This window comes from Papio anubis, chromosome 17, assembly GCF_008728515.1.
Source record: "Papio anubis isolate 15944 chromosome 17, Panubis1.0, whole genome shotgun sequence".
NCBI classification, from domain to species: domain Eukaryota; kingdom Metazoa; phylum Chordata; class Mammalia; order Primates; family Cercopithecidae; genus Papio; species Papio anubis.
Genome location: NC_044992.1, coordinates 74,415,135 through 74,441,916, shown reverse-complemented (window position 1 = coordinate 74,441,916; position 26,782 = coordinate 74,415,135). Strand labels below are relative to the sequence as shown.

The 26,782-nt window shown below is 55.8% G+C and overlaps 3 protein-coding genes across 7 annotated transcripts in view; 1 reads left to right on the top strand and 2 right to left on the bottom strand.

The window, feature by feature from the left end:
• B3GNTL1 (UDP-GlcNAc:betaGal beta-1,3-N-acetylglucosaminyltransferase like 1) overlaps positions 1-903 on the top strand; it is a 30,613-nt gene extending 29,710 nt beyond the window's left edge. For 2 of the 4 annotated variants that reach the window (XM_031657210.1, XM_031657207.1), the window contains one exon: positions 635-903. In XM_031657210.1, the coding sequence (XP_031513070.1) occupies positions 635-676 (42 nt within the window). In that variant the 3' untranslated portion in view covers positions 677-903. Of the gene's footprint in view, positions 1-268 lie in introns of all 4 variants that reach the window. The other 2 variants (XM_031657209.1, XM_031657208.1) reach the window with 2 other exon arrangements.
• A 1,110-nt stretch (positions 904-2,013) lies between these two features.
• Positions 2,014-26,782, bottom strand: part of TBCD (tubulin folding cofactor D) — a 180,656-nt gene continuing 155,887 nt past the window's right edge. For both annotated transcript variants that reach the window (XM_017950116.3, XM_017950114.2), the window contains 16 exons: positions 24,044-24,106; positions 23,070-23,146; positions 20,751-20,832; positions 18,757-18,875; positions 17,826-17,917; positions 16,997-17,134; positions 16,195-16,278; positions 15,044-15,202; positions 14,779-14,917; positions 13,680-13,801; positions 11,554-11,631; positions 6,994-7,083; positions 6,262-6,349; positions 5,234-5,343; positions 3,222-3,306; positions 2,014-2,269 (listed from right to left, as the gene is read on the bottom strand). In XM_017950116.3, the coding sequence (XP_017805605.1) occupies positions 2,255-2,269; positions 3,222-3,306; positions 5,234-5,343; positions 6,262-6,349; positions 6,994-7,083; positions 11,554-11,631; positions 13,680-13,801; positions 14,779-14,917; positions 15,044-15,202; positions 16,195-16,278; positions 16,997-17,134; positions 17,826-17,917; positions 18,757-18,875; positions 20,751-20,832; positions 23,070-23,146; positions 24,044-24,106 (1,541 nt within the window). In that variant the 3' untranslated portion in view covers positions 2,014-2,254. The remainder of the gene's footprint in view (positions 2,270-3,221; positions 3,307-5,233; positions 5,344-6,261; positions 6,350-6,993; positions 7,084-11,553; positions 11,632-13,679; positions 13,802-14,778; positions 14,918-15,043; positions 15,203-16,194; positions 16,279-16,996; positions 17,135-17,825; positions 17,918-18,756; positions 18,876-20,750; positions 20,833-23,069; positions 23,147-24,043; positions 24,107-26,782) is intronic.
• On the bottom strand, positions 2,276-3,215 carry LOC108582504. The gene is given in 5 exon segments (XM_017950130.2): positions 2,276-2,756; positions 2,759-2,830; positions 2,833-2,914; positions 2,916-2,996; positions 2,999-3,215. Coding segments are annotated over 5 exon segments (594 nt in total). The 5' UTR covers positions 3,200-3,215; the 3' UTR covers positions 2,276-2,598.

Genomic DNA, 26,782 nt, shown 5'->3' with positions numbered 1-26,782 from the left:
CGGTTCCAGGGATACTGGCTTCTTGCTGCTCTCTAAACCCACAAAGCTTGCTCCACTTCTGGGACCACAAGTATTCTCTTTTCTGCCATTGGGCAGTTTGTTTGGACTTCTGCCCAAATGCTGCCCCTTCAGAGCAGTTTTCTGAACACCTCTCCTAGGGGTCAACACCCAACACACCGTTGCATTGCCCACTTTACCTTTCTTCGAAGTGCTCAGTATTGCCTGCCTTGATGGTGCTTGCTTGTTCATTTGCTATTGTCTGCCCCAGCTATCATGTGAGCAAGGGGTTCCTCGCCAAACTCCATCACCTGGACCCTGGTGGGCTCCACAAACGGCTGCTGAATGAAAGAAATTTTCCAGGCCACCAGTTACCTGGTGAGCACAAGTGCCCCAGTGATGGATGGGATCCAGTAGGAAAGAGGCAGTAGCCAGTGGACCGATCCACTTTCCTTGGGTTGCTAAGTTAGACCGACATTGAAAGAAGAACTGCTTTGCCCTGTCACTGATGGGCCTCGGTGAAGAATCGACCTGCCTCCATGTCTTAAAATGCCATTTCTCTGGAATCTTCTTTTAATTGCACTAAGAACAGTTCATCATGTTTTTCTCAGAAGCCACTTGTTCCCTCCATCCTCAGTGCATCCCAGGCCGGCAGGAGCTTCGTGAGCTGCAGGCATAGCAACGGTGCACCCCAGTTCCACACCCAGCAGGCGCAACCACAGAGTCTCGTGTGTGCTGACCACAGGAGCCGAACCTTTTCCACCGTGTGGACTCGTGGTCAAGGCTGGGCCTGGTCACCCAGGACCCTCACCACGTGACCCCAGCCAATCGAGGGGACAGTTCGAGGAGGAGGAGACCCCAGTTACACAGGTTGGAATAAAATGTTTAAATCTCGTAAAAATGTAACACAAGGCTCTTTTAAGGGATAAAGACTATTGGCCACCAGGTCAAGCACAAGAATGGTAGTGTGTTAACCCCACACGCCTGTGTGGCCAGGTCATCACACCCATTCCGTGAACAGCTGTCTGCTAAACAGACAGCATGAACTGTCACAGTCCTGGCCTTGTGGTCCTGGTGACCTCACAAGTGAGAACCACGACTGAGCCTTGCCTCACAGATGCAGGCGGCATCTCCCAGTTCTGGGCCTGCCCATGTTCCTGTGTCCAGACCCCATCCCCACCTGAGAGAGCAGGCCGGGGAGCCACCCCAGTCTACACCACGCACACAGCACCCCTGGGCTCTTCACCCAGGGAAAGCGCTGCTCACCCAAGCCCTTGGGCCTCTGAGTGGCCACACCTGAGGCTGCTTTGGTGCTGCTGGCGGTGGGGCGGTGGTTCTGCACCTCCAGCCCTGTGAGCACAGCACAGGTCCCAGGTAGATGGGTGTGGGTTGCTACCACAGTGAAATTTTTATACACGTTCCCCTCACCAGCTTTGGGATGGATCAGCATGAGCTCAGACACGGAGACAAAGGTAGCCTCCTGCCCTTTGCTTAAAAACCCAAGTGTAGACTCTGCCCAGGCTCTCCTAAGCCAGTGTAATCGTTTCAGGAATTGTATTTCCCGTATTATTGTAGAGGCACACATTGGACTCTGACATTTCCCCTTGCAGCAGACATTTGTGAAGCTGCTGGTCTGCACACCCATCAACCAGTGACCCCTGCACTGCAGGGGGACCACATGCACGATGCTCACATGTGCACAGGCGGGAGGACAGCACCCCCACCAGGCAGATGGTCCCAGAAACAGCATCTGCGCAGCACTCTAGACCATGCCTGCCACCAGGGCTTGTCAGTTCTCTGGCATTTGAACCTCTGATTTAACATTCATTTCTCTCCAAGACTGGGCAGACCACCAGCTGTGGCCAGACATCTCCCACAGCAGGGACAGCACCAGGCGAGAAGGGGGCCTGGTCTCCAGGCAGGAGGAGTGGAACCCAACCCCCTCTGGCTGACCCCTGGGCAGTGAGCCCCTCCATCACCCTACACGCATCAGGCTCAGAGACAAAAGGCAGGAACTTCTTGGTACATGATTTTATAGGAAGCACATCTGTGTTCAAGTGAAGGCAGAGGCATCCACCCCAGGTCATTAGAGGGCAGGTGCAGAGAGGAAAAGCTGTCAGCTGGTGCCAGCCTCCAAGGGCCAGCGCTACCCTTCAACAGCTGGAGGCACCACCGTGCCAGGCTTTCCACACCGGCCTCCCTCAGGAACAAGACATCCCCACCAGGCAGGGGTAAGGTACGGGCTCCAGGACTGGCTTCAGCAGGCGTGAGGCTGCAGAAGAGACAGGACAAGCTCAGGCTGGTCAGCTCCATCACACACCATTCCCAGCCAGGGGACCCTCGCCCCTCTGGGCCCTGTGTGGGGACTGACACTGGGTTCCTGCAGGAAACTATCTGTGCCGTTTCCCCACACGCGGGAGCCTGAGCTATGTGGCTGACAGGCGCTCATGACTAACGTGTCCTCGCAACGGCACCCCGTCTGGGGAGCGGGAAGAGAGGTTCACTGCACTGCTCTTAACCTGCATTCACACGTTTGAAATTTTTCCTAATAAAAATGTAAAAAGCACATTTAACTCCAAAGTCTGCTGTTGAGTTCAGCCTTTACACACAGAAATGGGGAGGCTGTGTCCTGATACTCAGCCCGGCCCCACTGCCCCCACGGATCTGGATGTGGTTCTCCTCCCCTCCTGCCGTATGAAAGGGGGCTGAGAGGAAGGAGCCGACCCAGGTAACGAGAGAGACAGGACAGCGACCCGGGGCCCAGCCCCCGTGAGAACTGAGGCACTTGTTTTTGTTACTTTAGAAGAAGAGTGACGGGCTGCTGAGGTGCACAGGGCAGTTTCTTGGGACCTCTCACCCAGCCCTGGGCCCACTCGTGGGAGGCAGATGAGGGGCAGGGAGGCACTCTTGGCATTTGGGAGTGCAGACAGACCCCAGGGTCAGGCATGAGGAGCCTGGATCAAGCTGATGCCAACCCTACCCCCTCCCCAGCCCCCCAAACATGCCCCAGAGCAAGTGGCCTAGATGCCACAGGGGCCCACAGGTGCGGGCAGTGGCCAGAGAAGGCAGCTCTGCTGGTCCCGTAATCCCAGGGGTCCTGACATGAGACGAGGGAATGGACCGTGTGGATGCACTGGCAGAAGCTGAGCACAGCCGCTGGCCCCAGAACATTCAAGGGCTCGGGGAAGCACAGGCGCCTCATGCTGTGCAGGTGACAGCGTTACCTGGGGCACCAGCTGGGGCCTGGGCACACCCAGGAGGTCACACAGACGGTTGCGCTGCTCTCTCACGACTGCAAGCTCCGCGTCCCTGTGAGGAGAGGGAGCCAGGAATCTCTCAAGTGCCCACCTTACAACCTCAGGTGTGCAGAGGCCCCACGTCAGCTTCCACGGCAGCAATCGGGGAAAGGAGACCTCACCCCAGACATCTGCAGCCAGGCCGAGGGCAGAAAAGCCATCACAGGAGCCCGTTCTCCAACAGGGCCTCAGGCCCGAACCTTTTCCAGAATTGCAGGATGGTTCCTTCCCAACAAGGGTCGCCCCTCGGGGAGGACCACACCCACGCCCAGTGCAGGGGCTGCAGGAGGACAGACCAAGTGAGGCCAAGGAAGAGCTGACAAGGATTTTCGAAGTTTTAACTCAGCTGTTGATGCCAAATAAAAATTCTAGCAATGCCAATGCTGTGGAGATGTCTGGGGCATGTGTTTCATTTGTAATTTAAAAGATTCTCTCTAACTTCTCAGGATCTTTTTTTTTTTTTAAACAGAAAGGGGATTAAACTATAGGAGAAGCCCCCAGGCCCACCCTGCTAGTTCCTCCTCCCTGACGTGAGGAAAGGAGGCTGCCCCGGCCCAGCCTTGCTGGAGGAGGCCTCAGCCCGCTCCGGACACCTGGCTTCTTCACTGTCCTAGAGCCAATTATTTTAGAATCTGACCCAGAATGCACCTTGGTGTTCTAAAAACATCATTTTAAAAACGTGTCTCCAGAGCAGTAGTTAAGACGGCCAATCTCTCAATGGATGTTGAGAAGACAGCCCAGCTGCTCCTGGTTCCTCTCCTGGGACCACGTGTTTGTTTAGGAGCAGAGACGCTCACTCCTCCCCAGACCAGAAAACCTCGGGGACGCCCTGGAGAGGCCACCTCTGTCCTCCGAGGCCACAGCAGCTGCCCGGCGCCTGAGCTCTGTGGGAACCCAGCCCTGTCGGAAGGTCACTGTTCCAAGGAAATACCTCGGGAACGTCACCTACGTCCTTGCTGGCTTCAACAGGTGGCACGGACCCCACAGACCTGTAGCAACGCAGCGAGATCAGCACGGAGGCCCTCACAGTCGGCGCTCTAAACAGAGCAGCCGACTGGGACTCAGCAGCACCTGGGACTCCACCACCCCGGGTGTGCCACGGGGATGCCCACACAGCCTCTGGGTGCTTCAGTCCTGATCTCCAACACAGGGTGACGAGACAGCTCCCCTTTTATAGGTGAGTGTGCAAGTGAGCATGTGTGTGAGCCAGCGTGGGTGCACATGCCCCCGTGTGTAAGGCACCATCACTGCTGCTCCCAAGACCACACCGGTTGGCCCAGGACACCTAAGCCTGCACTTTCCCCACTCTGCTCTCTCATTCAGACCCTCCTACCCCGCAACTCAACAGACACATCTTTCAAAACTGCCATTCTAATCCACCCATGGTAAAGAAACCAGCCCACGTTGTAAAGAAACTTGTGCCTGCCACAGTAAACGTGGAGAGTGGCGCTGTGGCCTCCTGAGGGTCTCCCGGCCCCGGGGAAGGGGGTGGACATCAGAGCAGAGGCGTGGGGAGAGCTTTTCTTGTTTCCACCTGTGCCTCTTGATTTCCTACAGGTGTTCAGGCGGCCTATTCTGAGAAAACTGAAGAGAGGCCCAAGAGGCCCTCCCTGGGGGCGCCTGGGGCAGCAGTACCCGCCAGGCCTTCAGTGCCCTCGGCTCAGGGCCACCAGACACAGCCTTGTGGTGGCACAGGTGGCCGTCCCCCTGGTGGGATGGATGGCTTTGCTGTGTTTCTGACACCTGACAGTATTCGGGGACAGGGTGGTTGAGGTTTCGGCTACAGCACCACTGCTGCCTCATAAAATCCAAGCAGAGGCTGTCGAGACCTGGGAGCTCTCTTTCCTCCTATCAGAGGGTTTTGGGAGAGACGAGTAGACGTGGTGGGGAAGGGGGCGGCGGCAGGCCTGGGTGGCCGTGCAGGAAGGGCCTTCACTCACCACGCAGTGTCGCTGAGCACAGTCACCACCTCGTCCAGCACATCCGCGCCCACGACGTCACTGTAGGTGAGCAACGTCTCGTACACCTGGCTGGCCGTGCTCTTCCGGATCTGGGACAGGGACGCAGTGCATTGGCGGGAGGGAAGCACCACTGCCCCACCCCGAAGAGACGACAGGACCAGGTCAGGGAGCCCCGTCAGTGGAAGGCGTCAGGAGGAGGGCTCTGACCCTGCCTCCCATCCCAGCCACAGCAGGAGGCGCCTTCCACGCCCATTAACCACCTCCTCCCTCCACAGACACACAGCTGCAGGCTCCCAGCAGTGAAGATCACATCATTCTTGTTTAAATGCTCTGTTAACCAACGTGCTCCCTTCTCCAGAGAAGCAAGCTCGCCTGCTTTTTTCCATCAGGGAAGCAATCACACCTGCTCTCTTTGCTAGCGGTGCCCTGGTCATCACGTCTCACTGAGCTGGTGGTCAGAGTCCCGGGCCCACCCCTGGAGGTGCTGAGTCAGCAGGACAGGGCCCAGGAACCGCATGCTGAAGCCCCAGAGGTGCTGAGGCTGAGGGTCCAGCACCCGCTCGAGAACCGCTATGTAACGTGAAGTTACTTTTGCCTTTTAGGAAAATGTCACCTTCAGATCATCTGAGGTTTTTTGGCAGCCAGGAGAAAAGAAATCCTAGAAGTCTAACAGCTGGGGAGTGCTGGGGATGAAGGGCACTGCCCCAGGTGTGTTTGAACCACTTCAGCCTGGATCTTTCTGGAAGCTCCTGAGCCAGTTCCCACGGCCAGGTCACCCCTCGATTTGTGTCCATAGAAATGCCAGCCGGACACCCCATCCTTGAAGCCAGAACAGTGACGTCCGAGCCCCTTGACGGCTGCGTGCCTGGGATGCACCATCACCCAGGCGTGTTACACAGGGGCTCGGCTGGAAAGCACACCAGCGCGACAGTGCCTTCCAAGGCCTCTGTGTCGCCAAGGGGCTTGAGTCCACACAGCAAACACACATGAACGGGGGAGGCACTCACCAGCGGGAAGCGGTGGCAGAGGAGCAGACACAGCTGCAGGAGGGCGCTCCTCCTCACGTTGCCGGGGAACTGCACCATCTCGCAGAACCTGCCGAGAGCAGCACACCGGCCGGGTGAGCCCCGCCCCCACGCAGGCCGACCCCAGGAAGCCCCCGACCCCAAGACCCACACAGAGACCTGGGGAGAACAGATCCGTGAGCACAGTGCGGACCTGGAGCCCTGAGCCAGAGGTGTGTCTGTGTGCACATGTGCACTGTGCCTGTACAGGCGTGAGTGTCACACTGGGAGAGCCCACTGTGGGAAGTGAGGACGCTTCAGACGCCCTGCCACAAGGACCCCCGCCTCAAAGAGCCACAGAGCAGCCAAGGTGCCTATCGCTGGCTGGCGCACCTGCCCAGTGTCCACCTGAGCGCCACAGAGCAAGGCACTCGACAGCGACCCCCTGGGCACACAGAATCAGGGAGGCAGCCCCTGACCACATACCTCCTTTGTGGGGCCTCCCTTCCCCCCAGGGCAGAGCGTGAGGGCAGCAGGGGCGGAGCTCGCCTGTTCCGGCACCAGCACCTGGGCTGCCTCGCCTCCCACTGCAACGGCTTTGGACATTGGAACGCACAATCCTAGCTTAGCTCGAGGGGTAACACTGACTGCTCTTCTCCCGCCTGGAGCCTGCCCTCGGCCAAGGGAGGCTGCGCCCTGCCGTTGTGTCTAAGGCCAGCAGCACTTGAAACTCACACGGGGATGGCTGACAGCAGTTTCTGGACGTCTTTGGAATTCTTGATTTCTTTCTTACAAAGCGCAAGCAACTTCACAGCAAAGGGGTGGCTGGAAGAACAACACACTCTTTAGAGATGAGCTTTCACAGGCAGCCCCGGGACGCACACTTTTTCTGTCTCAAAGAAGGTCAACTCCGTCCTCCCAGTGCTCAGTCCAAGAAGCCTGCAGCCCTGTGGGCCCCTCTGCCGGCAAGTCCGCTGGTCCCCATCCTGGTACCTCCACAGGCCGGCCTGGTCCCTAGCTGCCGTGCCACCACCTGGCCGGCCTCTGCTCTCTCACCTGTGGTGCAGCAGCCCCCACGGGGCCCCCACCTCCCTTCCCAGGCCCCAGGGTCCGTCCCCAACACAGCAGCAGCCAGGATGCCCATGCTCCTCCACCGCCCTCTCCAGAGGCTGCCTGGCCTGGCTGCTGCAGAGCCGGGGGAATTTGCCGACACACAGAGGACACACAAGGCTGTGCAGTGTTGTTTTGAGCCTTCAGTGGCAGCAGGGACAAGGGTTGAGGCTTGGTGCTGACAAAGACACAGCCCTGATGAGCAGCTCTGAGAGGGCCCCCAGAAGGCCACTCCAGGGAGGAGAGGGAGAAGACACGCACCTGCCTCTCAGTGGGGAATGCAGCCAAGTTCCAGCCACCCGACAGGCCAGGAAACCCTCACTGCTGACCGTAGGTCAAGGAGACCCCAGGCTCCTGCTACCCTCCCTCAGGTGCCCAGAAAAGGCAAACTAAGGTCCTGCCTGCCAAAACGCAGGCTTAGCCCAGGCCTTGGCTTGCTCTGAAGTGGAACCCCTCAAACGCAACGTCCAGAGAGTACACAATAGGAGACAAGTAAGAAGACAAAGAAACCAGCTCAGGCTACAGCTCAGACACACCCAGCCAAACAGGCAGGGGAAGAGTGTTCAAGAGGATGGACACCGGGCACGGAGGGAGGGCCGCAGGGAACGGCCAAGCAGAAAGCGCGACAAGCAGATACGGAAACACGAGACAAAAAACCTGCACCTGAAAAGACCGAAAACTCCCAGATAAGAATTCCACAAATCACAGTTCAAACTCGTTTAGAGACATCTTCAGAGAGAATCAGCAGCTGGCAGGCGGGCCCAAGGTAATGCAGCAAAGAGAGAGGGAAAAGACGTGTGAAAATTGCAGAGGGGGTGACGAGGGAAACGCATGAGCGTGATAATGACAGAAAAGCCAGGAAAGGAGCAAACCTGAGCAGGAAGCGGGAAACCCAGGCCGTTCCCAGGGAGCACAGGCTGACTCAGGTGACACTCAAAAGCAACAACCGAAGCCAGGAGAAAGTGGGAAAATATTTTTAATGTGCTGAAACAAAACAGCCGCCTGAATTCTATACACCCTCTGAAAATAATCTGCACATAAAATGGGAAAGCTTCACCAGCAGCAGACCCCCCTCGAGGAAATCCAAGGGAGTGTGCTCTAGGGAGAGGGAATGCAAACCTCGATGCAGGGGGAGGGGGGCGGGTCCCAAAATCAGTAAGTGATGAGAGGCAAAGAAAGCATAAAAACGTGGAAAATTCAAAATAACGCACATTACACAATACCACAATGAACAGGAAACTATGTACATCCAAGACAAAATATCCAACAATAGTAGCATATAACTCAAGACGGAAGCACGCAGAACCAACATGTTCTAATATCCTTGCTGTTGTCCAATAAGGACAAAATGTTGAAAACTCGACTTCGCTAAGAATATGTGGTGTCATTTCTAATTTCCAGGGTAAGCGTTAACAGAACAGAAAAGAGAGTAAAATGTCCCAAAGAAATACATGAAAATAATGGAATGACAAAAGCAATTCTACTAATCCAACAAAAAGCACAGATGGGGGCAGGGAGGGGCGCTGGGAACGCAGCACAGGGAAAAGCCCTGTGAGTGGCAGACTGAGAACCAAGGGGATTATAAAGGTCATGAAGGACGCAGGTAAAAGCTACAGGCTGAATTTTTACAGAACTATACTGTTCTATGAGAGATGTACAAAAACATAAATACATGAAGATACTGAAAGTAAAAGAATGGAAAAAAGTATACAGTTCAAAGTCAAGCGAAGCAAGACAAAGAATGAGTGAAGCAAAAAGCATCCTAGAAATGAAGTGAGTGACAAGGGCAAGATTCAGCCCACAACCACGCGTCAAAATCTGAAAAGCCAAAACTGACAAAACCAGAGAGAAACACAAAGAGCTGTGTTCATAGAAGGACATGGCAGGAGGTATTTTCTCTACCATCCTATTTTGGGGGAAAAAAAATTTTTTTTTTTTTTTTGAAACAGAGTCTGGCTGTGTTGCCCAGGCTGGAGTGCAGTGGCTCACTCTCAGCTCACTGCAAACTTCACCTCCCAGGCCCAAGCCATCCTCCCACCTCAGCCTCCCAAGTAATTGGGAATACAGGCACCACCACACCCGGCTAATATTTTTGTATTTTTTGTACAGATGGGGTTCCACCATGTTGGCCAGGCTGCTCCCAAACACCTGAGCTCAAGTGATCCACCCGCCTTGGCCTCTCAAAGTGCTGGGATTACAGGCGTGAGCCACGGCGCCCAGCCTTAATTTGAAATTTTTAAGCCGGAAAAATATATGTTAATATTTTAGGCCAAGCGCAGTGGCTCATGCCTATGGTTCCAGCACTTTGGGAGGCAGAGGCGGGCAGATCACCTCAGGTCAGGAGTTCGAGACCAGCCTGACCAACATGCTGTAACCCCATCTCTACTAAAAATACAAAATTACCTGGGCGTGGCAGCGTATGCCTGTAATCCCAGCTACTAGGGAGGCTGAGACAGAAGAATCACGTGAACCCAGGAGGTGGAGGTTGTGGTGAGCTGAGATCGCGCCAATTCACTCCAGCCTGGGCGACAACAGCAAAACTGTCTCAAAAAAAAAAATTTTTTTTAATGGAATATTTAGCATTATATTAAAGGATAATACACCACAACCGAGCTGGGTGCACCTGTGAACATGGAGGTTGTTCCAACAGCAGGTATAAGGTCAGTGATGCCCACGAACAAACTAAAAGGGGAAACCCTGTGATGCTGTCAGATTAAAACACATGTGCAGCGTCCAGCAAAGATGGAGCAACAGAGACCGATCCGTCTCCCGCCCGAAGGTTAAGGCAGAGCCAAGTCCAGCAGTTGGCAGGCTCCAGCGGGAAGCCCATGGTGAGAAGCGGGGAACCCCAAGTCTGCAGAGCTCGTTCAGGTTCTCAGCACCAGAGGGGGCTTCCTGGGGGCCCTTGAGGACTCGCCTGGGCCTGGGTCAGCCAGTGCCTGAGTACGAGGACGCTGCCCAAGGCTGGGGAGGAATCACCCAAAAGATGACCAGAAGCCCCGGCACTGCCCCAGCAGCGGTGGGAAGGGAAGCGCCAGGGAGCAGAGACCTTAAAGAGGCAGAAAAACCCGGAGACCAGAGCGGCTCTGGGTCCACCTGACAGCTTAAGAACAGCACCCAAGCCGGGCGCAGTGGCTCACGCCTGTAATCCCAGCACTTTGGGAGGCTGAGGTGGGCAGGTCACTTGAGGTCAGGAGTTTGAGACCAGCCTGACCAATATGGTGAAACCTTGTCTCTACTAAAAATACAAAAAATTAGCCAGGTGTGGTGGTGCACACCTGTAATCCCAGCTACTCAGGAGGCTGGGAGAGAACTGCTTGAACCCGGGAGGAGGTCGTGGTGAGCTGAAATTGAGCCACTGCACTCCAGCCTGGGCAACAGAGCAAGACTCCATCTCAAACAAACAAAAGTGCCCCCCAAAAAAGACCACACTGTCTCCAGATGACTCAGTGCACCCCAGATACAAATCTATCCAGGTCAGGGGCAGTGGCTCACACCTGTAATCCCAGCACTCTAGGAGGCCAAGGCAGCAAGACCAGCCTGGGAAACACGGTGAAACCCCGTCTCTTCTACAAACACAAACACTAGCCGTACATCAGACTATAGCGCATGCCTGTAGTCCCAGATCCTTGGGAGGCTGAGGTAGAGGCTGCAGTGAGCTGTGATTGTGCCACTGCACTCCAGCCTGGGCAACAGAGCTAGATAGACCCTGTCTCAAAAATAAATAAATAAAACACTGGCCCAACACGGTAAAATTCAATGAAGCAAGAAAACACGGCAACAACGAGATGACCACTCAGGGCCGACAACCCAGCTGAGGCCGGCCGGGGACATCCGCAGGGCGCAGAAGCAAGGAGCTCCCATCTCCTGTGCACGTCCTTGCCGGGTCGCCAGCCTCTGCCCTCTGCCCTGCGAGTCTCATCCCCGTACAGTGCGGGGCCCCCGCCTCAGCCCCACACGGGGTCGACTGCACTTACAGTCATAATATGTCATTATGTGACTCATTATTCCGTGTTATTCTGAGGGTCAGTTGTTAGGACGGTATTTACAGTCATCATAACTGACCCTGAACACACTGCAAGATCATTTCCTGGAATTCTGATCTCTGTGTCTGATTACTTTTTCTTTCATACGTGAGCTACTTAGGCTTAATCAGAAAGCAAGTCATGAAAAGCAGAGCCTCACTCCTCCTCCGTGGTGAAGATGTCGAAGCAGCCGTGGGTGAGCACGTGGTCCAGAGTCTTCAGCAGCGGCAGGGACACCCTGAGGGGAGAAGGGGCTGTGAGACCCTGGACACCAGCAACAAGGACGCCCATCCCCGACTGGCTGAGAGTCAGTACGATCCCAGTGGAAACCCTGGCACCACTGTGGAAACCAAAAAGCCCCCTTTATAATGTATGTGGAAACGCAAATCTTCAGGAAAAGATAAAACAACTGTGGCAGGAAGGAACAAGGCTGGAGGCTGACACTGAACTTCGAAGACGATGGTAAAGCGGAAGGGATGGAAAGAGCACAGCCCTGGTGCAAAGCGAAGCAAACATGTCAGGCACAGAAGGCTCCAAAGTAAACCCAGTTTCTTACAAAGCTGCAACGGCAACACAGCGGAGAGGGAGCCCTCCCGGCAATGAGGTGAGCACTGCTGGGCGTCAAGGTCCTGTGCCGACGCCATACCACGTACGAAACCTCACTCAGGACACACCCCAGGTGTAAATACACAACCCAAAACTATAAAACTTCCAGGACAAAACAGAAAGTCTCGGTGACCACGGATTAGGCAAGCTTGTCTCTCATACACCAGAAAAATCTGTGCCTCAGAGGACAAGGGGAGATGCTGGGGCATAAAGTGTAAGCCCCCACTCGGTGCGTGAAGGGACAGGCAGGGAGAAAACATCAAGTCACATGTGTGACGAGGGAGGATCAGACCACAACAGTCCAGGAAGAACAGAAAAAAATGAAGACCCTTCTCCAGAGAGGATATAAAGCAGCAAGGCGGCAGACAGAGCAACTTCAGACCGCAGCAGCAGCAGGAAGGCATGACACGTGGGCGCTCCGGAAACCCTCCAGCAGCTTTCCAAAGCTAGACATTCGCCTCCGTGTGGGCCAGCCTGCAGCACCTCGGTAGTTACCCCACAGAAAAGGAGCCTGGGGAGGTTCCCTCTGGGCGACAGGAGCCTCAGGAGAGCTTTAGCACAGGCCAACGGACGCAGGAGAGCTGGGCTCCGCAGCCCACGGCGAGGGAGGCCCTGCGGTGCACACCTCCCCACAGGCGTGCACACACTGACTGCCCACAGCTCTCCCAGCAATAGCCCCAAGGGAGAAACCACCAAAATGCCCACAGACAGACACACTGTGGTGCCTCCACCAATGGACACGACTCGTCAGCAAGCAGGAATGAGCGACCGGCACACGGCCCAGACGCCTCAGGGGGCCACATGCTGAGGCTATGGTGACGCAGGTCGGGCGCACAGACTCGAAGGGCCAGGAGGAAACCCTGGGCTGGAGCCCTCCATCGTGAATGGGGACGGTTTCAAGGGTGGACGCCTGTCAAAATCGACTGAACTGCCCCCTTTATGTGCAGCTGATTATAGTCATAACGAGAGAAGAAAACACGGCTGGGCCGAGTTCCTGTTCACTGAGAGCGACATCTGTGCTCTCATGGGAGACGCGGCCGAGGCCCCGCCCGAGGGGACACCAGGCCCAGGTCCTCGTCCTCACACACGCCGGGAACAGCCCTTCCAGGGGACGTTCCCAATTCTGAGGTCAAGGCCCACAGGGTCTATACGGTGCCTCCAAGTAAAGGCAGAAACCTCCAGAAAGCAGCCATGTTTCTCACTTGACACTCCATCCTCAGGAACGCACGCTCTCACGCTGGGTGGCTGTGTCCGCAAGCGCGTCCCCGGGAGCACTGAGCCGGAGGAGCACTGAGCCGGGGGAGCACTGCGCCGGGGGAGCACTGAGCCGGGGGAGCACCGAGCCGGGGGAGCACCGAGCCGGAGGAGCTCGCCACAACGCCTTCCTACACGCAGGGACCACCTTCTACTCATATTACCTTTACATCCAGCGTACACAAAATGGTCATTTCCCTGCCTGACGTGCAGACTGGAAGAGGAGGTGCAGGGCCTGAGGCTTGACCGCCCAGAGAACCATGTGCTACAGGCACATCCTCCTCGCTGAGCCACCAACGGGTAAAGCATGTCTCGCTTCTCCCTTCAGACCCCAGACAGACCCTGCAAGACCCCGGGGATGTAGGGAGCACGGTGAGAGGCACCAGCACCACTCACACCTCTGAGGCCGCCAGAGACACCACTCACCTGTCATTCAGAAGGTTGTCCTCGAAGATCTGCAGAAGGGTCCTGCTGAAGCTGCCCAGGGCCTGCGGGTCACTCTGAACGCCCTTCATGTACTCGAAGAGGCTCTGCGTGGAGTGCCGGACCTGCAACACGGAGACGCCTCAGAAGGGAGCGGGACCCCCAGCCCACCACCCCTCAGGCTTGGCTGCAGCCGGCCAAGCATCTGCTAAAGCGGAGAACTGCTCTGAGCTGCGGAGACGTGAGGGTCTGGCCCACAGCGGCTGGTGTGGACGCCAGCATGGAGGCACCCACGGCGCAGACACCCAAAGCAGACACACAGCTCTCGGCAGCGGCAGCACAGCTGAGGCCTCACTTAGGACGTGAAGGGGCGCACGTGACGAAAGCCTGCAGCCACTCACGTTGGGTTTCGCTCACGTTTCCCACTGAAGCGGGATTTGATAATCCCCACAACTCCCCTGTGTGCAGAATGTCTCGGGGCCCGGCTCGCATGGCCTGGGTCTCCCCGCACGTGTCCGCATGGTGCAGAGGGCACCTCATGTCCTGTTATGTGTTTTCTAGGATGCAGCAGCTGTCACAGGGTTGCCACACGAAGCAGGTCATGACCCAAGGTGCAGGGGCCACGAGTGACAAGATGCAGAGAGGCCTTCCAGTTCCCCAGCTCAGCCACGACAGGCTCTGGAGACCCTCCCCACAGAATGGGAAGCTGCGCCTGGAGCCCTGGAAGTGGAGGGCGGAGCCCAGGTATCCACATGCAGGCATCAGACACAGGTCCTGGAGGGCTAAACCCCGAGGGGACACTTGGGGCTCCAGGGCTGCGGCCGCGGGAGGAGAGCGGAGCTGGCCCACTTCAAAGTCTGCTGCTGACCCCCACTCAACGTGCTGTTCCACCTTTATCAGATTCGACCATCCCACAAACCCTAAGCCTCCTGGGTCATGAGGAAGCCGCTGGGCCCCTGACCCCCTAACCAAATACGCCAGAGAGAGAGAGAAAGCACTGGAAGAAAAGGCCCAGCTCCACATACACCCCCAAGAAGCAAGGAAGCGCCAAGTGCCCCTGGAGCCACCACCTCCCACCCCCGCCAGCGCGACGCCTCCTCACCGTCGACTCCGTCAAGCCGCCCAGGGACACGACAAGCCCCAGCAGGACGGGGTAGCGGTAGGTGGGCAGCCCGAGGAGCTGGGTGATGCGTGAGAAGGCCTGGGAAGGTGCATTCCAATTCACGGAGGCCACGTCGGACCTGCAAGAGAGTGAGTGGGACGAGGCCGGGCGGCCCATGATCTTGCCACGGCTGCGGGGCCAGTGTGGACGGTCTACGCCCCGACAGTTCCTGGGAGCCAACGCGGGCCGTACGCCCCGACAGTACCTGGGAAACAGCTTTTCCAGTTCTCCTCGGTGGGGCACGTGGGGGATGGGAGGGCTGTCAAAGTGCAGGAGCGTCAGGAACACGCTGATGGCGTGAGCACGGAAACGGTCGATCTTCTCACTGGCCTGCTGGGCCACACAGCACATGATGCGCTCACAGCTGCAAACCAAGAGCAGGAGGTAAACTGAGGGCAGGCGGCAAACCGAGCCCGGGCAGTAAACCGAGCGCAGGCAGTCTGAGCCATGAGTCCAGCTCAAGCACCACGAGGACATATGGGCCCCTCGGGACTTGGCAGCTGACACCAGGACACTGGCTTGGAAGGACCACACCCCATTTACCTTCACATCCCAGGAGCCCGACCCTACAGGTGCACAGCAAATACATGCTACGTACATGTGACACACATGCCACTGAGTTCTTAGGGTTGAAGCGGGGACAACAAATATGATTACAGAAGCGGGTGGAGAAGAGTGTGGGGGACAGAGAGGCTGGGGATGGAGACAGAGAAGCTGGGGCTGGCGAAGAGATGGGGGGAGGGAAGGAGAAAGAGGTGAGAACTAAGGAAATCAGGCTCCGGGATCCCCACAACCAAGTGCCCCCGACAGAGACCCACAAGGGCAGGGCCTGGGATCCCCATGACTCAGTGCCCCTGACAGACAGACCGACAGCAAGTGCAGGGCCTGGGGGTCCCCACAACCTAGTACCCCCGACAGAGACCCACAGCAAGGGCAGGCCCCAATGGCAGCCTCAGGTGCAGGGAACTGAGTGATGGCTCAGCTGGTCCTGGCAGGAGCAGACCCCCAGGTTCAGGGTCCTAAGCTGAGCAGTCCCCACCTCCAGCCCGGCCCTAACCTGGGAAGCTGGTTGTCATCAAACTGGTCAGAGCACTGGGGGAGGCCCAGGCTGGGGAGCAGAGCCTTGTCCTGGGGGCACTGGGCAGAGGAGGAGGGGCCCCAGCTCAAGCCATGGCTACAGGGGCAGGAGGAGGGGCCTGCACAAACCTGAGGTCACGGACCAGAGAGGCTCTCTGGGAGGAAGATGTGTGCCCAGCAATGCAAATGCCACTGAGCACCAGGACTGCCCGCCCCACCAGCCTCCCCAAGCTTGGGGCTGCCCTCTAGGATGCAGAAGAGCTGCGATGTGACACTCACATGTGGGCCTCGATCAGCTCAGGCTGGCTCTGAGCCAGCAGAAGTGTCACATCCATCAGACCGGTCATGGCGGCCTTGCGGACCCTGATGGGACAAGGAGAGGCAGAGACACCCAGCTTGAGAGGGAGTTCCCAACCCCGGTTCTACAACCACGCTGGCAGGCTGTGCGAATTCAACACCAGTGACTAACCCCACACAGAGCCCAGGCACGCTGCCAGGGAGAAAAGTCACAGGGTCTGCAGAGGTTCCCTGCATGCTACAGGAACGTGTGCAGGAAAGGGAGACCCACAGCCGCATATACGGGGGCCCCGAGGCATCCTGCACACACAGGAGTTTCGGGGATTATCAATCCCATTTCAGCGAGAAATGTTGGCAAAACCCAATGTAAGCAGCCGGCAGCCTTTCACTGAAGACGCGTCCTTCCTCACACCCAGTCAATGAGGATGACGCAGGCCCAACACCTAAGGACAGGCTGGACAAGCACCTGCAAAGCCCCGCCACGCAGGCTCACCCGGGAGCAGAGAACAGGTCGTCTTCCCAAGAGCCTTTAAAACGCAAAATACGGCACTCTACAAAGATTTCTCCCTGCAGAAAAGCCCGGGGCCTCCGAGTTTCCATGGAACAGACGGGCTTCTCCGAGGAAGTGCTCCCCTCTGCTGCGCACGTTACCAGCCGCCCGCGTCCCCCCTGCTGCGCACGTACCAGCCGCCCGCGTCCCCCCCTGCTGCGCACGTACCAGCCGCCCGGGTCCCCCCTGCTGCGCACGTACCAGCCGCCCGGGTCCCCCCCGCTGCGCACGTACCAGCCGCCCACGTCCCCCCTGCTGTCCGTGGTGTAGTCGTTCATGCAGCCCAGCAGTGCAGAATAAATCTGGGAAACGTTCTCTCTGCACACAGCTTCGTCTGGGGCTCCTGGTTTCACACCAACAGTCTGGCAAATCCTAAAATTTAAAACGTCTGAGCTAACAAACATCTGTGAGCCTCGCCTTCCACGCCACAGAGGTCTGATGTGTGTTCCCGATCCTGAGAAGACACACTCAGAACAGTCTAGGACCCTCGCGTACATCAGAAATCCAGAGCTCCTTCCACACGTACGGAACGTGGGACGTGCTTCCCCAAGGTCACACTCTGCCGTCTCTCGTGTTGAAAGGTGGACGGGGACACCCCCTACGGCGGGTCCCTCCCACTTCCCACCCTGACTAGAGGGGACGGATGCTGGCATAGGAAAGAAGGGGGCGTGCATGACCCCCACGGGGCTGCTCCTCTTGTGTGCCTGCAGGGAGGAGAGGGCATATGGCATGGCCCCAGGTGCGTGTCTGTCAACGAGGGTGGAGATCATTCCAAACACTGGCTGGCAGGGTCACCTCCTCTTTGCCAACCTTGGGCCAGGACACATTTCCCCAATTCTCAAAGGGGCCCAGTGTTGCTAAAGATGTTTAACATTCACTATGACTATGACAGCAAGAGACTGAACGAGCCTCCAGGACCTGGGACTGGCGATCCTCTGGAAGAGAGGAAACCTAGGAAGTGAAGAATCACAAATCCTGCCTCTGAGCAAAAACATCCTCCTTAGCGTTCATTTCTTGGCCTTTCAGAGACTTACGACTTTAGGGAGGAACTGCTGGGACTCACCTAGCAATGGCCTTCAAGCCATCTCTCCTCGACTCAGGGAAATTTACGTCCTCAGGAGAAGTGTGGGTAACTGCTCTTAAACCTGCAAGAACCTGGAAAGCAATAAAGAATCATGGAAGAACCATAAGCTATAACGAAGTGCACTCTAGGGAGGTGGTGATGTCGGCCCGGAGCCACAGACCCCGCACCATGTGACAGGCAGTTCCTGGCACCACCTTCCTCGAGGGGCCTCCCATGGCCCCCGGTGGAGCCCAGGAAGGACACCCAGAGAGGGGTCACCTCCAGCCTCTCCACAGTCAGCCCCTACCCCAGGGCGTCACTGGCGGTCTGGTCGCACCCTACCTGAGGTCCCCCTTTTGTCCTATGCTGAGACCTGGGGTATGGGACAAAGGAAGCAGCTGGGTCTCAACAGCCTCATCTGTCATGTCTCCAAGTGATCCTGTTTCACAGTTATCTGTGTTTCAACTGTGTGAGAGAGCAGGTCGCCGAGGCCAGCGTGGGGCTGACCTGTGGGAGGACGTGGAGCCGCCTCTGCCCCCGCCTGGATGCGCGGCCGCAGCCAAAACAGGACCCGGATCCACAAACGCACAAACGCAACTGTGTTCTCCTCACTCTCCGCAGCTGCTTCTACAAACACCACCTTCTCCTCCCTCCCAGAATTCAGCTTTTCAAAGTCTGTCCTCTGACAGGAAAGCGTTTGCCAGGGCCCTGAGGGGCCACAGACCTTGGGTGCCCTCTGCCCCCTTTCTCCTGGCCACAGGTGCCGATTTCCAGGAATCCCCTCCCAGCTACAAGCACTGAGTGGGTTTACTAATGGCTGGGCCTACCTCATGCCCCAACACACAAGGCTCCCACACCCTCGCCCCAGGCCCCGTCCGCGGCTCCCACACCCTCGCCCCAGGCCCCGTCCGCTGTGCGTAGCCAGTCTCACCTGCTGGAGCCGGCCTTTCAGAAGGAAGCCTGGAAGGGCGCCCAAGGCCAACGAGAAGCCACAGCGAGTCATTTCCTCGGGGCTCCGAAGCTCGGCCAGGTACTGCGTGATCAGCTTCTCTGAAAGGAAGTGACGAGTGTGAAGAGAGGCCTCTGCTGCCCATCGTGTACAGTCACACCCGACGTGTGCCCCAGAACAGGAGCGAAGCCACGGTCAACAAAGGTTCCCAAAGCAGACACATTTCCAAAGTGGCCCCACCTCAAAATAGGGATCAAAAAGAGAATTTTTTTTTTTTTTTTTTGAGACGGAGTCTTGCTCTGTTGCCCAGGCTGGAGTGCAGTGGCGCAATCTCGGCTCACTGCAAGCTCCGCCTCCCGGGTTCACGCCATTCTCCTGCCTCAGCCTCCCGAGTAGCTGGGACTACAGGCGCCCACCGCTGCGCCCGGCTAATTTTTTCTATTTTTAGTAGAGACGGGGTTTCACCATGGTCTCGATCTCCTGACCTTGTGATCCGCCCGCCTTGGCCTCCCAAAGTGCTGGGATTACAGGCGTGAGCCACCGCGCCCGGCTTTTTTTTTTTTTTTTTTTTTGAGACAGAGTCTCATTCTGTCACCCAGGCTGGAGTGCAGTGGTGCAATCTTAGCTCACTGCAGCCTCAAACTCACACTCAGCCTCCCAAGTAGCTGGGGTTACAGGTGTGTGCCACCATGCCAAGCTAATGCATGATTTTTATATACTTATAATTTTAAGTGATGATTCACACACTTTTGATGTGATTAATACATGTTCTATCATATGACATAGAGGAACACTGTGGGCCAACATATGTGCATGTGACACTTTAAAAATAAAAAGTACGATTCAGGAAGCAGATCCCTCAAACAGATACATGATGTGCGATAAATGAGCCTGAACTTCAGCATGGGGGTGCAGGACGTACAGTGACGCGGCAGGAGTGACGCGGCAGGACGGCCACACACGGGACAGGGGGCGCAGGGTGTAGAGTGAGGCGGCCACGCACGGGACAGGGGGCGCAGGACGCACAGTGAGGCGGCCACGCATGGGACAGGGGGCGCAGGACGCACAGTGAGGCGGCCACGCACGGGACAGGGGGCGCAGGACGCACAGTGTGGCGGCCACGCACGGGACAGGGTGCGCAGGGTGTAGAGTGAGGCGGCCACGCACGGGACAGGGGGCGCAGGACGCACAGTGAGGCGGCCACGCACGGGACAGGGGGCGCAGGACGCACAGTGTGGCGGCAGGGCAGCCATGCATGGGACACAGTAAAGCCAGCCTTATGCTACTTTCACAAAGAAGGAAAAAACAGCAAAATATATTAACAAGTGAAGAACACGCACTAGAAAAATGTCACGGTGTGCACAAAAATCCTAAGAACACCGGCCGGGCGCAGAGGCTCACGCCCGTCATCCCAGATCTTTGGGAGGCCGAGGCGGGCGGATCACCTGAGGTCAGGAGTTTGATTCCAGCCTGACCAACATGGAGAAACCCCCGTCTCTACTAAAAATACAAAAAATTAGCCGGGCGTGATGGCGGGCACCTGTAATCCCAGCTACTCGGGAGGCTGAGGCAGGAGATTTGCTTGAACCTGGGAGGCGGGGACTGCAGTGAGCCGCGCCACTCCAGCCTGGGTGACGGAGCCAGACTGTCTGAAAGAATAAAATAAATAAATGTAATGTAAGAAAACACAACTGAAAGTGTGAGGAACACTGTGCTCCAGGACCAGCTGCCAGGGTGCTGTCAACAGAGGCCCCCTGCAGAGCCGCTTGCTCAGGGTGATGCAACACCCCGGGCCGCTGTGGGACCTGCCCAGAGGTCCTCGGCCGGGAACCTGAGACCCGAACAGTCCCGCTCCAGCCGTGATGGTGGTGGCTCTGCTCCCCTGCACAGCTGAGGCCTCCTCCGTGCCCAGACACTCCCCGAGCAGCTTCCTGCTGGAAGCCCCTGGAGCCTTCAAGGAAAGGGCCCCCACTCACCCTGAATTGCGGGATCTGCCTCCCCTGGCTCCTTCATGTAATATTCACTGCAGAGAGTGGCCAGGGCTGAGACTGCTGCATCCTAAAACAAAGGCAGCACGGTGAGCACACAGCAGCTCTGCTCGGAGAAGCCCCTGGCCAGGGACACAGCAGGTCACCCTGAGGTCAGAGAAGCACCTGACCAGGGACACCGTGGGTCACCCTGAGGTCAGAGCAGCCCGAGACCAGGGACACAGCGGGTCACCCTGATGTCAGAGAAGGACCTGACCAGGGACACAGTGGGTCACCCTGAGGTCGGAGGAGCCCCCGGCCAGGGATACAGCAGGTCACCCTGAGGTCAGAGAAGCACCTGACCAGGGACACGGTGGGTCACCCTGAGGTCAGAGTAGCCCGAGACCAGGGACACAGAGGGTCACTCTCAGGTCGGAGAAGCCCCCGGCCAGGGACACAGCAGGTCACCCTGAGGTTCAGGCACAGCGATGACCCCCGAGCCAGGGATACAGCAGAGTCACCCCTGAGGTCAGAGAAGCACCTGACCAGCACGGCTGCCCGCCAGCGTCTGTCAGACACATGCATCGCTTCACTACAACTAAGAAACTGAACGGACAACCTGATTCTTCTTTCCACACTGCCTGTCTTCTACTATGGAGCAGTCATAAAATGGAGCATTTTTTTCTTTCCCGGAAACAGGTATGAAGGAAAAGGCATACATTGTGCACCCAGAGTAATGGGGCAGGGCCTCCAGGCCAACCCACGTCAGCCTCAGTTAGAGACACAGGGCTCCGGGGGGGAGGCACTGGGAACAGGAGTTGGGGCCGGACAGCAGGAGACCCTCGGGAACCCATCCCAAGGCCACCAGGAGCCATGGTGGGAGGGATGGCAATTGCTACAGAGCAGGAGCGTGCAGAGAGTCACCAGTCCCACCGCGTGTGGGGCTCAGTGCCAGTCTCCTCGAACCCCCACCTCTGCCACTTACGGAGGAGCCTTTCGTGACCACACAGCCAGCAAGTAGCAAACACTGAACCCACGTGTTCTTTCCACTGCTCCCCCAAAGCCTGGGAGCCGAGGCCAACAGAGCAGCCTTGGAGAGGCACTGGGCGCAGGGCGGGCGGGGCCAACAGAGCAGCCTTGGAGAGGCGCTGGGCGCAGGGCGGGCGGGGCTGTGAGCAGAGAAGGTGCGTCTTCCACAGAGGGCTGCATTCCACAAGTCACCATCTGTGCCAATCCCAGGGGCAAAGTACACCAGCATCACGGCAGGCGTGAATTAATCATGGACTTTTGAAAGAAAATTTTGAGGCACTGATCATGATGCATTAAAATTCAATTAATAGAAGTGTACTTGGATCCTACAGAATGTTCAAGTTACTTAAGGAAAAAAAAATTAAGGAAATTGAAGACGCTAAGGAAAAAGAAATGCCAAGTACGGAGGAAGTCAGAGAATTACAAGACACCTTAATGTACTTCTGTTCTTCATCCTCAATATCAAAACCTAGTCAATGTTGGTAACCATGGTTTCTTTCTTTCTTTCTTTCTTTGAGACAGTCTTGCTCTGTCACCTAGGCTGGAGTGCAGTGGCACGATCTTGGCTCACTGCAACCTTCGCCTCCCAAGTTCAAGCAATTCTCCTGCCTCAGCCTCTTGAGTAGCTGGGACTACAGGCACACGCCACCTCACCCCGCTAATTTTTGTATTTTTAGTAGAGATGCGGTTTCACCATGTTGGCCAGGCTGGCCTCGAACTCCTGACCTCGAGTGATCCACCTGCCTCTGCACCAGGCCCATGGTTTGTTATCTATGCAATGAGATCAGTGTTACAGCTCTGTGAGTCCAAAGTCCACCTGTATCCCCCAGGATGGGAGGGGAGGGCAGGTGGCTGGGGACGGGCACACACACACTGGCACCCACACAACATGACTAGGTCAGTGCATGTGGACAGAGGTCCTGGGGTGCTGTTTTCTCATCTGCCCAGGAGCACCGTAAAGGGAGTTTCCAAACCTCGGATGCTAAGGACACGGAACTTAATGGAGCACAGCGACTATCGATGCAGAACAAGTGTCTCGAAGGTGACTATAATTAATACAGTCAGAAACAATAAAAAATTAAACATTTGGATTCCGATGGCTGTGTTGGATTTTCTGGTTATAAACCACGTTGACTCTACCATCCAGGATTCCAAATCGAACACCTGCATTTGTCAGTTACCAGGCTAGCGCAGGAACGGCCGGCCTCGTGAGGCCCCGTCGCCGACACAAACACCATCCGTAACTAACACACAAACACCGCCACAGCCCCGCGCCGGGAACGACCGTGCTCAGCGTACCTTGATCTGCTGTCGGGAGTGACTTGAGATGAGATGGAGACATCCCAAAGTGTCATTTATCAGCCACTGCCAACCATCTGTAAAGAAACAAGTTAGCGGGCCCAGGCCAGAGTGGTGAGTTGAAATCAAAAACAACAGCAAAAAATAGCTTCTATTAATACTAATCTTAAAGTCGACAGTAACCTTTGAGGTGAATCTGTGGAAAAGCAGAACTGAACATTCTCTATGTTGTGGTAAGTCTGAGGCCCCTTCCATGTGAAGGGAAAAGGCCGTCTCACGGCTGTTAAATTGTGTTAAGCTCTTAGTGGGGGAAACACCAGCATTCTGTAAACTTTTATACATCATATTCTGGGAAACTTTCATTCTTTTGTTACCCCTAATCTTTTCCTTCAAACGGTCTCCCCGGCTCCCACCAATATAAACCCAAATCTTTAACTCAATTAGATCCTGCAAAAGCAACAAATGTGAAGGCTATTCAATCCAAAAAAAAAAAGTCCTAACTTCTGAGGCTGCTGAGACAGCCCCGGGACACAACAGCCCTGGGGACTCCCTTCACTGTGCTCTGGTGGCCCCGTGTCGGGGCTGCTGAGGGGCCGCAGGCACTCTGCCCGCAGGGTCCGTGGTGCCAGCGGCCAGCACTCTCCAGGTCCACGAGGGCCTGGGTCGCTGCATCTCCCGACTGTCTGCCTGGGAGAAGAACTGACACAGAGACCCAGGCACCGGGCATGGCAGCGAGGAGATGGGGGCACTGAGGTGGTGGCGGGGAAGGGCCCTCCTGTGTATGGTGAAGAGGGTGTAAGGCACCCATTATTCAAGCAGATTCTTGTAGCAAGTTCAAGGCAACATATCCAATTAATAATATCGTGAACCTTTAAGCTATAATCCTTTATCGCCCCCATCCTAACAGGTTCATTTTTACCTTTTAATCTGAAGTCATTCTGGAAGCAAATGCTATTAAAAACAAAAGCACTTACCAATTATGGTGTCACCTTGAAAGGGCATTTTGGAAAGTGACAACTTTTCTATTAAAACGCACACTGGGGGAAGAAAAAAAAAGGACAGACACAATGTTAGTTTTCCAAAAGCTCCTGCCACGGCGCCTTGCCCTGGCCGCATTCTGAACTGTGTGTGGTCAGCTCCTGCCCCCGCCCACCCAACCTACCCTGCTGCCAGAGCTGGGAACACCCCAGAACCATTTCAGAGCCACCATGAGAAGCCCAGACGCCTTCTCCGCTGAGCAGCCTGAAGAAAGTGCCGTAGACCCAGCCACGCGGCCAGGCCCACTTGCACTTCAGAGAAGCTGGGCCGGCCTGTCAGGGAGCTGCAGACGTCCCTGTAACTGAGGCTTCTGCTCCTGGACCTGTCACTCAGGACCCAAGCGACAGCCAGCCATCACCCACACTGCTCCAGACCGCAGGCCATGCCTCACTTCCCCACATAGCTCGCCACTCACTCTCTCCATGACCAGAAACGTGACCCTGACCAGCCACCAAGGGGCCGGGACGCACGAGACAGAGACAACTGAACAGAATCAGCAGCTCCCACGGCCGCGCACTGCTCTGGCTCCCACCGTTTCTACCTGACAACGGAACCCACTCACGGACGTCTCCTGCACGCTTTTTCATGGTATTTACTATTTCTCCTGAGGGACTAAACTCTCCTTCCATTTTTTGTCACGGTGAACAAGGAGGCCTGTCCATGCTACAGACGCGGAGGCCGTCCTGGCCTGTCCTCCCTGCGCACACACTTCCCATCGTCACAGATACTGCCACTCAGCAAACTGAACAGACCGGACAACTCCTGTTCCACCAGACACCCTGCTCTGCGTCTTTCGGCACCAGGATTCTTCAGCGCCAACCGCAGCCAACTGGAAAAGAGGAAAATGGTCCTCTCGATGTGAAGTAACCTGGCACTTCCCTGCCTGCGAGGTGAGGCCGGGCACCCTCACCGTCCACGGCCGTGTGAGTCTGCTCCTCTCCTGCATGAAATGCCACACGTCTGCTCTGCCCCGTTTCCCACTGGACCCTTCACCTCGTCACAGGCAATTTTACAAGTCGCTGTACACTAATTAACTTTTTACCTTTCGACTGTGGTCAGACATTTACTCCGAATCTCTGTTTTCCCTACCAACCTATCCATGGTCTGTTCTTCAGTATAAGGCCCAACAAAACTATCTCCTTGTGGAATTATTATTCCAAAATCTGTTAACTGGGGATTACGTGCCAAGAGGGGAAACAAAAAGAAACAAAAAAAAAGCTAGAAAACCAGTTCTTACCACCGTTAGAAAACCCCTGCGAGGGCTTGCTGGGACCTGACATTCAGGGTCTGCTTTAAACTCGGGGGAAGGGAGGAGAAAGGAAGCGCTGGGAAAACAACACGAGGGTCTGTGCTCAGGGATGCTGGGCGAGACTCTGGGCCCCGTAAACTATTTCCCTTTACTTCTGTGCAGATTTGAAAATTTCTAAACTAAGAAGTCGTCTTCAGAGACTGACACTGTCCTACAATGTCTCCTAAAATGTCTTTGAGGATTTTGATGATTGTAGTTTGTATGCATAAGTTTTTAGTTACTCTCACACTTAGTTTTAGATACGATTTTACCTCCTTCCACGTGGCACCTGTTAACACCATCACTCACTCAGTGCACTCCCCTTTCCACCAAAACCAGACACGCCTCTGTCACAGTGCGAATCCTTTCAGCTCTGAACAGAGTACTGCTCTCATGTGTTTTAAAGACTGGGAAACCAAAGTCCTAACTAGTTTTTAAAATAATTTTCTTGGGGATGCACCCTGCATGTGAACTTTAAATGTATTTTATAATCAAGTTAAAAAATTTTGGCCAGGGCTCATAGGTGGAATGAAGCAGTGTGTCGGCCTCTCGTGAAACGGCACACAGGACTCAGCAGTAGAAATGAAAAGGTTTGTACACACAATGTCTCACACATGAATATTCCTGGCAACCTTATTCACAACAGCAACAGATAGAAATAGTCCCGGTGTACTTTACTGAGTGCTGGTTGAAGGCACTCTGGTAAAACCCAACCGTGGGCTAGGAAGGCACAAACTGTGAACACACAAACAGCTCGATGGGGTCTCAGGGCACCACGCTCACAGAAAATGCCACGACCGTATGAGTCGATCATGGCATATTCTAGAAGGGCGGCAGGGGGGTGAGAATGCAAAGGGCAGGGGCTGTCTCTGTGGGAAGGACTCAGGTTTCTGATTGAGTGTGGAGTTCGTTACAGAAAGCTACAGATTGTGCATCAATCTGCACAAAACTAGACACACATGCCCACTCCACACACACATGAAGCCGCAAAACCGCAAAGGCCTGCAGTCCAGTTAAGAGGCAGGGCCTCAACACACGGTCCTGGCTCCAACACTGTGCAGCCGAACCCGGAGTCACCGCAGGGGAAGCGTGGGAAGCACAGCTAGGCTCTATTACTAATCTCACAACTTCCTGTAAGTCTGTAATTATTTCAAAGTGAAGAATATTTTTTAAAACAGACTGGATAATGCAGACATCTCACAACTTCCTGTAAGTCTGTAATTATTTCAAAGTGAAGAATATTTTTTAAAACAGACTGGATAATGCAGAGACCAACCCTTCACTAAGACATTTTTAAAAGCTAGACAAAATGAACACACACAGGAAGTGCCTGCAGTCACCAGAGAGCTCACGAGGCCCTGACGGGGACGGCGCGGCGGGGGCCAAC